The 14,098-nt window shown below is 36.3% G+C and overlaps 1 protein-coding gene across 1 annotated transcript in view; it reads left to right on the plus strand.

The window, feature by feature from the left end:
* The window catches only part of LOC129226240 (intermembrane lipid transfer protein VPS13A-like), a 216,501-nt gene that overhangs the window by 42,328 nt on the left and 160,075 nt on the right, over window positions 1-14,098 (plus strand). The window contains 3 exon segments of the mRNA XM_054860840.1: window positions 2,963-3,055; window positions 4,691-4,748; window positions 6,176-6,297. Coding sequence (XP_054716815.1) covers window positions 2,963-3,055; window positions 4,691-4,748; window positions 6,176-6,297 — 273 coding nt within the window.

The following is a 14,098-nucleotide window of genomic DNA, read 5'->3' on the forward strand; positions in this document are numbered from 1 at the left end:
GTCTATAGGATGTCTGGATCTCTGTGACGCGCATAGCGCCTAGACCGTTCTGCCAATTTCAATGAAATTTGGCACAAAATTAGTTTGTAGCATGGGCGTGTGCACCTCGAAGCGATGTTTCGAAAATTCGATGTGGTTCTTTTTCTATTCCAATTTTAAAAACAAAAATATCATAAGATGAACGAATAAATTACGAAATTATCATAACGTGGAACCGTAACATGGGCACAAGCAATTGGCGAGATACGAAATTGTCACAACGTGGAACCGTAACATGGTGGCGAGAAAATTCACCATACATTATTTGTAAATATACAGGCGAATCAAAAGACCTCATAATTTTTCTATTACGGGCAAAGCCGTGCGGGTATCACTAATTTTTAATAAAAGTAAAAGACGACAGTAGGAAAGCGATGTTTTCAAAATAAAAACAATACAATTAATTTTTCTTGATAGTATTAAGATTCTGATGTCTTAATGGTATGGAAGAAAAAAAATTATACCTTATTCTTATTCGATAGTTTATTTAAACAATTTAAAACTTCGGAATGTCACATGGTCATCAAAGGGTTAAATAACATCGATACTTTAACACGAGTAAAAGAAAGTAGTGTGGAGTTCGCAATAGAGTTTTCCTTTTTACTTCCTTTTACAAAAAAGGAAGTATTGCATTCGCGAAAAAATTTTCACCCAAAAATTGGCCTTAATTTCCATTTTGCTCACCCCCAAATGAATGTTGAGTTTTTTTTTTCAACCCGACCACACTTGGATATGTGCCTAGGAACGTACAGACACCCGAAATACCCATTTTGACGATCCCCGAGTTAATTACAACGAGTTTTCTCGTGACGTCTGTATGTGCGTATGTATGTGCGTGTGTATGTATGTTGCATAACTAAAGAACGGAATGTCCTAGAAAGTTGAAATTTGGTACATAGACTCCTAGTAGGGTCTAGTTGTGCACCTTCCTTTTTGGTTCCATTCGTATGCTCCAATAAGGGTCTTTTGCCCCTTTTTGGGGGAAATCATTGTTAATTTCGATTTAAACTCAAGTGGTGTTATAATTTGGCGGACACTTGGCGATATATCACCAGTCTTTTGGTCGCCAAGTTTTGACGCCAACTTGGCGACAAATTTGGCGATTTTTTAAATTTTTTAGTATCTGGTTTTAATTTGGCCACTGTTGGGGATATTCAGAGAGTAAACTATTGAATCACATTAAAACTTCCAATAATGATAAAATGACATAAAATTGGAGTAAAAGGAAGTCATGTGATGCACAGATCAGCTCGTTAGCTTTTTGTTTGTCGTACATCAGAAAAAAAATTCCCTTTTAGCATCCAAATGTCAGAAGTCCATAATCAGAGAGAGAGTCCATTTTCCGTTTCGTATTCTTCTCCACCCCCACGAGGGGGATGCACATTCCGAAAGAAGTCTCGTCGGCTCCGAACCATCGATCAGCGAACGATCGATGCTCAAGCCTACGTCATCGGATGACGTCAAGGCGATCGTCATTCCACTTGCGTGGGAGGGGTATGCAACAGATGGCTGAAACAGAAACTGGAGTGACCCTTTGGATTTCTTTCCGACCGCTTTAATCCGACCATTCATCCATTCGCAGCAGATTCGGACAAATCCGGAATTAGATCCGGCCGAGAATAGACATACAATCGAACTACACATTCGTTGGCAATAAATGTTGTTGACAAGACAATGTGATTGATCATTATGTACTAAATAGTAGTACTAAAGTTTAAGGTAGCACTTGTTATTTATATAACACACAGTAAAAGATACAGACCCAGTTCTTTCTCTCTCTCGCTCTTTTTATGAGCCATCTGGAATATTTCTTATTGAAAGGACAAAGTTATCCCAATGGACCGTAGGGAAGCATGTTTTTTAAACGTAAATCATTTGCCCTCGTCCCCCGCTATAGAAGTACAAGGTCTTAAAGTTGGACGATGTTTTAAGAAAAGTCGTCAAAAGAATGGAAATGGACACTTCAACAGTCGCTGTAGCCTCGTTAACAAAGTTATCCACTCTCTGATCACCGTTTCCAGAATTTTCCATTTCTCGCTGAATTAGGTAACTTTTCTCAAAGAATATCTCCCTTGACTTTAAGACTTTATATTTTGATAATGGGGGGATGAGGGCAAATGATTTACGTGTCCAAAAATATGGTTCCCTAATTTTATGAAAATCGGCCGAACGGTCTAGGCCTTATGCGTGTCGCAGAGATCCAGATATCCAGACAGACTTTCACCTTTATTATTAGTAACTAGTGATATCCGCACGGCTTTGCCCGTAATAGAAAATTAAGAGGTCTTTTGGTTCGCCTGTATATTTACAAATAATGTGTGGCTAATTTTCTCGCAAATTGGCTTGTGCTCATGTTACGGTTCCACGTTATGATAATTTCGTAATTTATTCGTCCATCTTATGATAATTTTGTTCTTAAAATTGGAATAGAAAAAGAACCAAATCGAACTTTCGAAAAATCGCTTCGAGGTGCACACCCCCATGCTACAAACTAACTTTGTGCCAAATTTCATGAAAATCGGCAGAGCGGTCTAGGAGTCGTCACAGTCTAGCGGTCGTCACAGAGATCCAGACATCCTCCTGACAGAGAGACTTTCAGCTTTATTATTAGTAAAGATAAAGAAGATAAAGATAAAGATTTGCCTCCTTCATTTATAAATGACGATAAATTGTACTTTCTAAACAGTAATCACACATATTTTCCAAACATTAATAACTGTCAACTGTTAGAAAGAAGTTAAAATTTCCACCAATTTTTAAGAGAAACTCGAGAGTTGACAAGCAATTGCAAAGTTTTCCTCTAATAGCTGATTTTCTACCACCTATTGTAAACTCAAAAGTAGCTTTCTCAATAGTTTGTTGGATGTGTTAGATAAACTATGCGTTGTCCTCTCGAATCTAATTATCGTCTCTTCATTTTCAGTTGCTGAAAGTGGAGTCTTTATCGCTGTACTGGAATCCGAATTGTCCCAATAACACCTTAGTGAAAGCTCAGCTGCACACAGAAGGATGGAAGGTGAATGTTCTATAGTTTACAGTTAGAATTTAAACACTAAAGCAGCCACTGAAAACTATTAGAAATCCAGTACTTAGGGTTATAAAATGAAATATGAAGTTCAATGTTAAAACTACGGTTACTTATGACACCTTTATGAAGGAAAGGTTGTAGCTAGCACCAGTGACACCCCTTAAGGGTGGCATGTAGCTACCTAAGGCACCCTTATAGGCTCCATTTGGTTCCATATGCACACCATAGCACCTCTAAGGGTGCCATTTGGTTCCCTCTGGGACTGTTAAGAGTGCCATAGCTAGCGAAATGGCTACCTTAAGGAGGTTCCACTGGTGCTATAACGTTTCACCCTAAAAGTAACATATACAACCTGCGGTTTCAAATACTAAAGAAAAATGAAAAGCACGGAATTTTTTTGTTTTACGAAGAGTTATTCAAAGTGGTGTAATGTACCCCGCACACGCACACATTTTACACAGACCACACACATGTGTATGTATGTATGAGGAGTACGCCATGCTTCGAGTAATTGCTGCTGTAGAACGTCATCAACGTTATCTATTGCGTTTGTGTGTCATTATTATCATAACTGTAATGTTAATACATAGCCCTAATGCTTGCAGTCAAAGTATTGAATTCCTCTTTTTCTGAGGTGCCGGTTTCTCGTTTTGCGTGCATGATATTTCAGAAAGTTTATTATATATTTCCGTAAAACTTTTTGTGCATGTTTATCTAAACTATTTTTATGATCTGAACCTAAATTTATTTATTTTTTAAAATTATTTATTTATTTTTTATTTATTAATTTTGAAATTTTATAAGTTAATATGAAAATTTTCCAAATTTTTGGGCAAAAATCTTTTTTTTTGTTTAAATATTAAGTTTCATTTTTAGTTAAAATTTAGGTTCAGATCATAAAAATAAATCAGAAAAACATGCATGAAAAGTTTTATGGAAATATATAAGAAACTTTTTGGGACATGACGCACGCAAAACAAGAAGCCGGCACCTGAGATAAAGAGTCTTGAACAGCTGCTGTTAACATAAATCTCCACGGGGAAAGTTTACGCATTTTTACGATAGCTTGAAAAGTTTTTGGCGTATGATAATGAATAAGGTTTCAAATTGTTCAGAATTAAATTATTCATAGCATATATTTTTCTCCGAAAGTCGAAAATTTTGAAGGTTAAAGGTCCTTAGGGGACAGAAAATACTTGAACAGAATTGACTCTTCGTCTCTGCCGTGACCATAACCACCATCAGACATCGTAGTGGGGCTAGACGCAACTGTCTGCGAAAAAAAAAAAAAAGAAATTATCATTTTTTTTTTATAGGATACAGGAACATGAAATTGGGAGTAAGTTGTCTTTAGTGGTTATCGTCATTTGAAACCGTGCATTATGATTGGCCGTGATCAGCCACCAGTAGAACAAAGTGCAATCCGATGAAAACTCAAGTTGTACAAAAGTCGTGTTACAAGATCATTTCAATCTTTTTTAAGGATTTCTACATAACTTGATTTTAAATAGTTTAATGCTTCTTACATGTTTTATAGAAAGAATAAATACACAATAGAAATCCATTTAAAATACATACTTCATGTTTTTGCATTTTATTATCTATATAAATGTTTTCTTTTAGACTCTGCTGCGAAAAGGATTGGCTACCTTTAGCATCAACGGGGAAGACTTTGACTTTAGTAAGTTTTTCAACGGTCTTAGTTCTTATTATAAAAAAAAATAATAATGAAATGAACGCTTTAACATTTGCATTTCATTTCCCTGTCTTTTATGAATTGTGTGGTTTGAGACACACATACAAGGGCTGTTAGAAAAATATACGACCTTATTTTTTGTGTGAAAACCTGATGGGTATGAATCAAGCTCGCTTGCGTGAAACGACTTTGAACCTTTTTGGGCGTGCTTGATCTTTTCCCATCTGTTAATTGCGTCAGTCACTGGCGAACAGAGTTTGGCCGACGTAAAGTGTAGTGCTCTCGCCGATTTAAATATAAGTGAAATGACGAAACAACTGAAACAGCACTAACTTTTCAATCGTCTTTTGAGATCGGGGAACAGCCAGAAGACGCAAAGGGCCATGTCTGGAGAGTAAGGAGCTTATTGAACTACAGGAGTTTGGTGTTTTGCCAAAAAAGTCGAAATGAAGTTCGATAAATGTGCTGAGAAATTGTCACCGAATGCCGTCTGCATCTTTCGAATGGTTTGTTACTTGGATGCCATTCAAGTTTCTTGCAAAGCTTAATGCCATAGTGCTGCTTTAACCGTCCCACCATTTTTTTTTACGTTAAAAAACTCAACGAGTGTACTAAACCCAAACTCTGCTCATCAGCGACTGATGCTATTACGGGAAAAAATTCACGCATTAGCTGAAAGGTCAGCTCATGAAAAAGCGTTTAATTCATATCTGTTAGGTTTTCATGAAATAAATTAAGTTCGGATACGTTTATATATATATATAGGCAAAAGAACTGTGTAAAAAGGGCTTCCGATATAGGGTGGTCAGCCGTCAGATTCGTCCTTGTTCTGCTGTTTCAGCTTCAATAAGATGTCATCCGCCTCCTGCTAGGTTCTTGACTATTCCAGACTGATGAGTCCACAGCAAGGACGAAACTGCAGTCTCTGTATGTCTTAACCTGGCTTTCGGTATATTGCATGTAGAACTTACTCCGTGCAACGCCACCGAGGCGTTTACCATGTTGGAATCATTGGACTTCATGCTGAAGGATAGGACATTTGGAAGGAAAGTTCGTTCATGCTCTTGCGCTCAAGGAACAAGTAAACAAAAAAGCATAGCGGTACGAGATAGAAAATTTCTAACCTTTAATGATGCCGCAATTTATACTCTTTTGGTTAATGGCAGGCATAGTTACATAGTTGCTATGCAAAACGTTTAACGAAGTCAAATTATGAGCTTCTTTGGCAACTGCGCATTTAGATTGGATTAGATTGTTGCTGGTTGATAGTTTGCCGTTTTTGATTAACTATAATCTATGCTTTACTCATTCACATTAATAATTTGTCTATTTATTTGACGCATCAGGAACATTTGATGACTCAAAATGATGATCGATGACGTATTGAATGAACTTTTTTCTCGTTTCTGCAGTCGTCAAGCCGGTCTCCCTAAAAACAAAAATGATTCTAAACAAATCGCAGGAGGATAAAGTGCCGAAGCTTCTGCTGGATTTTCTATTACAAGATGCGGCTTCTCAACTATCTAGGGAACAGGTGAGAATAATAATAATTATTATAAATATTAGCTAAAAAATAATTATCTCCGATTTTTATAAAAATTACGCTGAGTTATAAACTAACCCTTATTTTTCAAACACAATGAACTGGAAGCGGAAACAAAACACTTCAGTAGGTAGGATCAGCGAGAACGCGCGAAATGTAAAAACTGCGCGATCTGGCTGATCCTACCTACTACAAAATGAAGTGATCTGTTTCAGCTTCCAGTTCGTCCGTCATGTCTCCGTGGCACAGCTATAGTAGCATGGATATTAAAGAAATTCAATTCCAAGTTGATGAACTTATCCATTGTTGCACATGACAAAACACCCTGCAAATACCTCGAATACGTTACATTTTTGCTTCGTTGCATGAACTTAAAGAACGTGAACTCCACTTCGAAGAAAAGTGATTAAATTTTTAAGATTTCCGGAAATATTGTTTATATGATTGATTAATTTGGCACAGTAACGATCGTAGCTTATGAGATACGTTCGTTATGGCGCAAAACCAACGCCTAACTATTACGGCACTCTGCGGGTATTTTTTTAAAAAAGTGAATAACAACGAGTAATATGAAATCAAGAACTACAAGGTAAGCCAGGGCATAAAAAGTTAAATGGTAAGGGGGAAGGGACTCCGGTTTTTGATTGAAAATCCGAATTTTACAGAATGCTGCAATACGGTATTGCACCAGCACCCTTGTCACAAAACCGTTAAAAAAAAAAAAGCTTCCAAATTTGCAGAATTCCAGACAAAATCTTCTGTATTGAGGAAATTTTCGGAGGACGCAGTGATCATCCGTGGTCTCCATTGGAGGGCCCCGAATTAAGCAACTAACAGGTATTGAATAAAAAACTATTGATTGTTAGAAGCTATCATAAATAATTTAATTGTGGAACTTAGTCATAATTGGGGAAACTTTCATAAAGCATTTCTCTCTCTCTCTTTCTATACACACACATGCATGTATATATAAATAAATAAATCTATAATATTATAAAGAGAGAGAGGGTGGATTTTTGTGTGTTTATATGTTCGAGGTAATCTCCGGAACCACTGCACCTGTTTGAAAAATTCCTTCACTATAAGGAAGGTGCTTTCTTTTCTGAGTGACATAGACTATAATTCGAAAAAATCCAATAAATAGTTCTTTTTTTATTCCAATTTAGGCCCAAATTTCACATAAATTCACGAATATGGGAATGAAAAATTACTTGAACATATTATGTATCGTTGAAAAGGGTAGAATTTTCCGCGTTGTAAACAATTTGTTTCAATGCTCTAACTTAATTACGGCGGGAGTAATTTGCGTTTTTAGCTCGAACTTTTTTAGTCTTAGCTGAAATTTAGGCACAACTTTCTTCATTAAAGCTATCAATAAAAGTGAAGGAATTGTCCCACAGTTTTCTTTTTGACACCATTGGAAAAAGCGATATTTTTTACTCCAGATCTCTTTCGACCTATGGTCGAAAACTTAGCTTCTATCTTCAAAGGAAAAAAAAAGAAGGTACAAGCGTTTTTAAATCAAATTCGAAAAATGTCATTTTGATTCAGGTTGTCAACCATTTTATTTGCGCGTTTCCACGGTTACGCTTTTTGAATCCATTGTTTCTTTCCTTGTTTTGCATTTAATTTCTTAAACTTATTTTATTTCGTGTTTCCATCGTTACGCTTTTAAAATGGTATACGCCCAAAATGTCGCGGCCAAAATGTCGCAGGACAAAATGTCGCGGCCAAAATGTCGCCGGCCCAAAATGTCGCCGGCCCAAAATGTCGCCAGTACAAAATGTCGCCGGTCCAAAATGTCGCCGGTCCAAAATGTCGCCGGTCCACAATGTCGCCGGCCCAAAATGTCGCCGGTCCAAAATGTCGCCGGTCCAAAATGTCGCCGGTCCAAAATGTCGCCGGTCCAAAATGTCGCCGGTCCAAAATGTCGCCGGCCCAAAATGTCGCCGGTCCAAAATGTCGCCGGTCCAAAATGTCGCCGGCCTAAAATTCGCTAGTTCAATTCGTACGAAAAATTTAAATGTACGTCGATGCTTTCCAGCATAGAAGTTGCGAAAGAATATTAATTGCCTTTCAAAGTAAGTTCCTTCAAAAATTCCAAACGTTTTCTCCTGTCTTAATTCGTAAACATCAGATTAATTCCAGAAAATTAATAGTTTTCAGAAAAACATACGTTTTTCTGTATACTATTACAAACGTAAACATGTGAAAGGCTGCTGCAACGGAATTCTCTTTCTCGTTTAATATGATTAATAATAATACTCAAGATGTAACATAAAGGATCAAGATGTAACGCAAGGATTCAGACAAAAAATTGGTGTGGAAGTAAAACTAAACTGTTCTAAACGCGAATGAAAGAATAGTGAGGCGCAATTTGAATATGGCAAGAGAATAGGCGGTTTGTATTTTTTGGCGTAATGAAGTAAAAACAAATAACTCCTTCACTCTAGCATATTATTACGGTAGCGACAGGTCAGTCATTTAGGGGATCATGCGGAATGGCCCTCGACTTTGAATTTTTTTTTATATACAAGTGGGAGTGGTTTTTATAGCAATCCTATGAAATTTGCATTGGTTATACATACGCCCGTTATCCTCCCTCTCCCCTTTCACTGGAAAAATTCGAAATCACGGGCCAGGGTGGAAATAAAGTAGAAAAGTATCTTAATGAAATTTAATTTTCTCATAGATTTATCAACATTACCCTAAGAACTGTAAAAAAAAAAAAATACGTTTTCAGTGAGATATACGTTGGTTAAAGTAAGATCAAAACTGCCGTGGGAACTCCCATCTCTTATGAGTAAAATTCTGAAATTACGTCGAAATGTTCACCGTCAAATCTTTTGAAATCAATGAAACCCGTAACTGCTAAAACAGGTTTCTTTCACTCAGATTTTCGAAAAACGACTCTACGCGATGACAAATATTTTCAATTCTCAACATTCATGAAATTTATATATTCGATAGAACATCAAGGGACAATTTCAGAACAGCTATTTTATTGAAAGTTTTCAAGAGGATACTTTCATGCATGCGAATTAGCGCTTGTCAGCTAATCACATTTTCCAATTTTAAATAGAAAAGAAAAAATTTCATAATGTAGGGTGAAATAACTGATATCAATGAGATTATTCAGATCAATTTTGACCTAGACTTATTTTTAAAATGAGTTTCAAAAAGTAATAGTTCCAGCTCAATATAGCTTGGTAATTCAGAAAGAAAAGAATATTGATAATAATAATAATAAACAAATAAGTTTTTCTCTCTCAGAAAAAATTGTTGTTTTGATTAGTGAATTTTTACTACGCAAATTATATAAGAATGCAAACTCAGTTTTTATTTAACACTCACGCTAGTTAAAGTGCTACAAAAATGAGAGGAATACACGGCTAATTTAGATTTTATTGATATTATGCTCAACCTCTCATATATAAATTTAGTATATTTTTCATTGTTTATTTAATTACACTGACTCACGTAAACGATTACGAAACTCAACTTAGAACGAAAATAAGGCTTGTTTTCGTTTAATTTCATTTGTATACTACATTTTTGTATGAATCCTCGCATTACTTCTTGAGATATAGCAGTCACATAAAACGATAAAAATTATTCTGTGATCCATCCTTTTGGGATGACTGAAGCCAAAAATAAATGAACAACTCGCCCTTTAAGATATACCTGTAGATCAAATTTTGTCTTAACCCTTGTACAGTAGACCCTCGTTTTACGCGGGGGTTATGTTCCACGGAAATGCTGCGTAAATCGAAACCGCGTAAATTGAGACCTACTATTTGTGTCAAAATAGGAATTAGGTTCCGTAGATTAAAAAAAATACTTCATTCTAGTGATGACTAATTGTATAATAAGTTTAATGTGTACTTATATCAATTTTTATGCACAATATGCATAAAGAAAACAAACTAATTTCGTGTTCTGTTTATGAAGAAGAGCTGACTATGATAGTTTTTTGGTAGTCATTAAGAATTTTTCCTCCAATTCTTTGCTTAGCATTAACTCATCCATGATCACTTGCGTCATTTCCATGATAGAATCTTCTTTCACTAACAAATCAGAAAGATCATTCCTATTGTCTACGGATGGTTCGAAAATTTTCAATGTGAGCGTTTTTGGTTGTGTGTCACCGGAGTCGGTATCCGCGTTGGTTTTGACCTCCTTTGTCACTCCTAAAAGCTCTTCTTCCAGTGAGTTCTGAACTGTGTGAGTTTAATCACTTTACTTCTGATGGAAAAAGCTCTGGAACCAATCGCATAAAATGTCTCCAAGGACCCAAGTTCGATTATTAGCACGCCAAAATGCAGTTAGTTACGTGTAATCTGCAATCTTTAGGAGCTTGGGTTTTGAAAGAGAGGAAAATGTTACCTGTTTGCATTGCCGCATCTGCGTAAAACCGAAACTCATCTGCGTAAATAAAATAAAGGTGTCAAATCTTCAACCGCGTATAATCGAAACCGCGTAAAATAAACCCGCTGAAAACGAGGGTCTACTGTATTACTTTTTGAGATATATCAATCACAGATAATAAAAAAGAAAGGAAAAAACATTCGATTGCTCCACCCTCTGGTGTTATTGAGCCCAAAATCTGTCCCCCTGCTGCTTCCTAACATTTTATTTGATTCCGTTCATCATTTTTTGAGCAATGACAGTCACGCATATCGATGAAAACGTTCAGTTACTCCACTATCTTGAACGAATTGACGCAAAAAACCACGCAGCCCTGAATCATATATGGTTACTTGCGGGTATCGTTCGAATTCTTACTACAGGTTTTGACGTAGAATTTCCCGAAAAATCGGTCACATACAAACGCACACTATTCTTGAAGAAAAGTTTTAAATAATTTAGCGAACGTCAGAACTGAACGCCGTCAGAACGTTTTACAGTTGGTAGATAGCGAGTCACAAGAAATAAGATAACGTAACGCTTGTATTCTATTTGTTTGCTGAAAAACAGCCGAGAGTTGCGAATCAAAACGGAATAATCTTTTTAGAATTTATCATGAAACTCAGTTAGTCCAGTCCCATTTTTAACGGAGACATTCATTAAAGGCAGTAACCATTTATTCTGCAAATTTGGTGTTAAACATCATTTTTGTACATTTAAATTTTTTTTACCAACTGAATAAACGAATTTTGGACCTACAACATTTTGGCCCGGCGACATTTTGGACAGGCGACGTTTGAGCCCGGCGACATTTTGGATCGGCAATATTTTGGTCCGGCGACATTTTGGGCCGGCGACATTTTGGACCGGCGACATTTTGGACCGGCGACATTTTGGACCGGCGACATTTTGGCCCGGCGACATTTTGGACCAGCGACATTTTGGACAGGCGACATTTTGACCCGGCGACATTTTGGCCGCGACATTTTGTCCCGCGACATTTCGGTGGCGACATTTTGACCCCAAACCTTTTAAAATATATCTTTCGCATTTTAATTTCTTAAAAGTATTGTTAAGAGTTCGTGATACAACTTCCAACTTTCTTGAAAGAACGACACAGTTCTTGAGAAAACACAGGAGATTTATTTACACTATGTACAGGAAGCGTAATTACAACTGCTAAATCAACTATCAGCAATTAAGCAAATATCAATTAACACCGTAAACTCAACGGTTACACACGTATTTACATCCAAATACGCAAAAATGCAGCTCAAAGGCTTCACAAAACAGAGCTAATACATGCTCTCCAGCGCACCGCTGACACGATTCACAAGCAAAAACTAACTCGAGACTAACTCATCCCGCCGTCGGCTGTGGCTATTTATAAATCCTAGAGAAGTTTCCACAAAATTCGAAATGCTTCTCGTATTTTCTTTTTATTCCTTCACGAATCTTATCAATGAAAAATAGGGGGGCCGTATACTTCAGTCGAATGTTAGGTATTTGTATGTACATTACAAGAAGCTATTTACAGGTTACGTTACTGTGATAATTTTAGCTGCAAAATAATGGAACAAACGCCTAATTTATCCAGATTACAACGAATTAATCGCAAAAATAATTACTATTTACAGAATTTGTAGCAGTATTTTAATATCTGTCGTCATTGTTTGGAAGGGTAATTTTGCATGGTGCTTTTTTTTTCTCTTATTAAAGCCTGATTGTTGAATATATGTCACTTGACACAATTTTTATTCTCAAGGTAGACCGGGCGAAGCCGGGCAGCGCAGCTCTTAATATATAAAGATTTGAAAGCTACTGTTAACGTGATTTTATGCTTTTTTGTTTGTTTGGCGAAACATTTATTATTGCCAAAGAAAAAACACCCGCTTCACTTGCAAAAGGGCTGGGTTCCGGTAGCGTGGTCACTTGCGCGTTAGGCGCTGAGCAGTTCAGTCTAGGATTATTGTTTTAAAGCAACCGTAAATATAATTCATTGTTTTGGCGATTTGTTTTGAAAGAAAAGAAACTTTTGATTTGTTTTTATCCGAGTGAAATGTACGATATTTTTTTCTTTTTTTTCTGACGATGATTTTTAAATGTTCCACTGGATTTTTTTTTTTTTTTAGACGGAAGGATTATGATCGTGGTTGCTGAGCGAGTTTGGCGGTAAACAATAAAATTGCGGAACTATTTACATTTGAAAGATATTATTTGATGTCTTTTTTTGTTTATTTGGCGAAGTACTTTAAATTGCAGTAAAAACCGCTTCAATTGCTAAATAGAGTTTTAAAGCAACTGTAAACATAATTTAATGATTTGACGAAAAGTTTTAAATTCCAAAGAAACTTTAATAGTTTTTTTGTTTGAAAAGGTGTGTACGCGTTTTATACAAAGAAAAATGATCATTTCACATCAGATGAGGAGGGGACTTCCATTAAATTTTTTAGCTCGGGCATCGCTGTGCGGGTATTACTAGTTTTATATATATATATATATATATATATATATATATATATATATATATATATATATATATATATATATATATATATATATATATATAAAGAAGAAAGAAAATAGTCACAATTCTGAATAGGCACTATTTTGTCCGTATTTGACTTTCAAATTAATGATTCAGGACTTCCAACTGCGCGTATGCAGATGGATAGACACTAGCAAAGAAAATTCTAGAAAGCGTTAGAACTTGATTGGCTTCCAATCAGCCCAGATTGACCCGAGGGAACACCTGCCGTTGAGACGGTTTTGTTCGTGCTTCGAACAGACGACGCGCGGTGAATGGGAAATGGAAGCAATTAACGGTTATTGGAATTCTGCAATAATTGTCCGCTGCCTATTGAAATCTAGGTAATTGTGTGCTGATTATACCAGCATATGCCACATATATCAGACACTTTCTTCTTCGCTGTTTTTGAAACTAAAAAACAACTCGGCAGTTTTCGTTTTTTTGTGATATTCATACAAAAGGAATCCATTTGTGAAAAAGTGGGGGAAATAGTGTTGCCTATTGATTTGTGTATTGATTGATCGATTAGTTATTATTTTCTTCGTTTTTTGTATTTTATGAGTCATTGTGTTCCTGAACGTCCACTTTCAAAATTCCAAGGTTCAGCCGGTGTAAAATATACGTGCAGTAGAGCCTCGAATGTCCGAACTCAGTTAATTGAGCTGCTTAATTATCAGAGCTCCCTTTACTTTTTGCTCTTTCTGATTTTCTGATTCAGTAATGTTTAGGTGTTTAAGAAGGTAAGGTAACAAGAACTCTGATCAGGGGTGCCCATCCCCTCCCCCCAAGTTCAATAGCGCAAATTCCCCTCCAAAATTTTCTCGACCCTCTTTTTCCCCCTTTTTTATTTTCTAG

Source organism: Uloborus diversus, chromosome 7 (assembly GCF_026930045.1).
Source record: "Uloborus diversus isolate 005 chromosome 7, Udiv.v.3.1, whole genome shotgun sequence".
NCBI lineage: Eukaryota > Metazoa > Arthropoda > Arachnida > Araneae > Uloboridae > Uloborus > Uloborus diversus.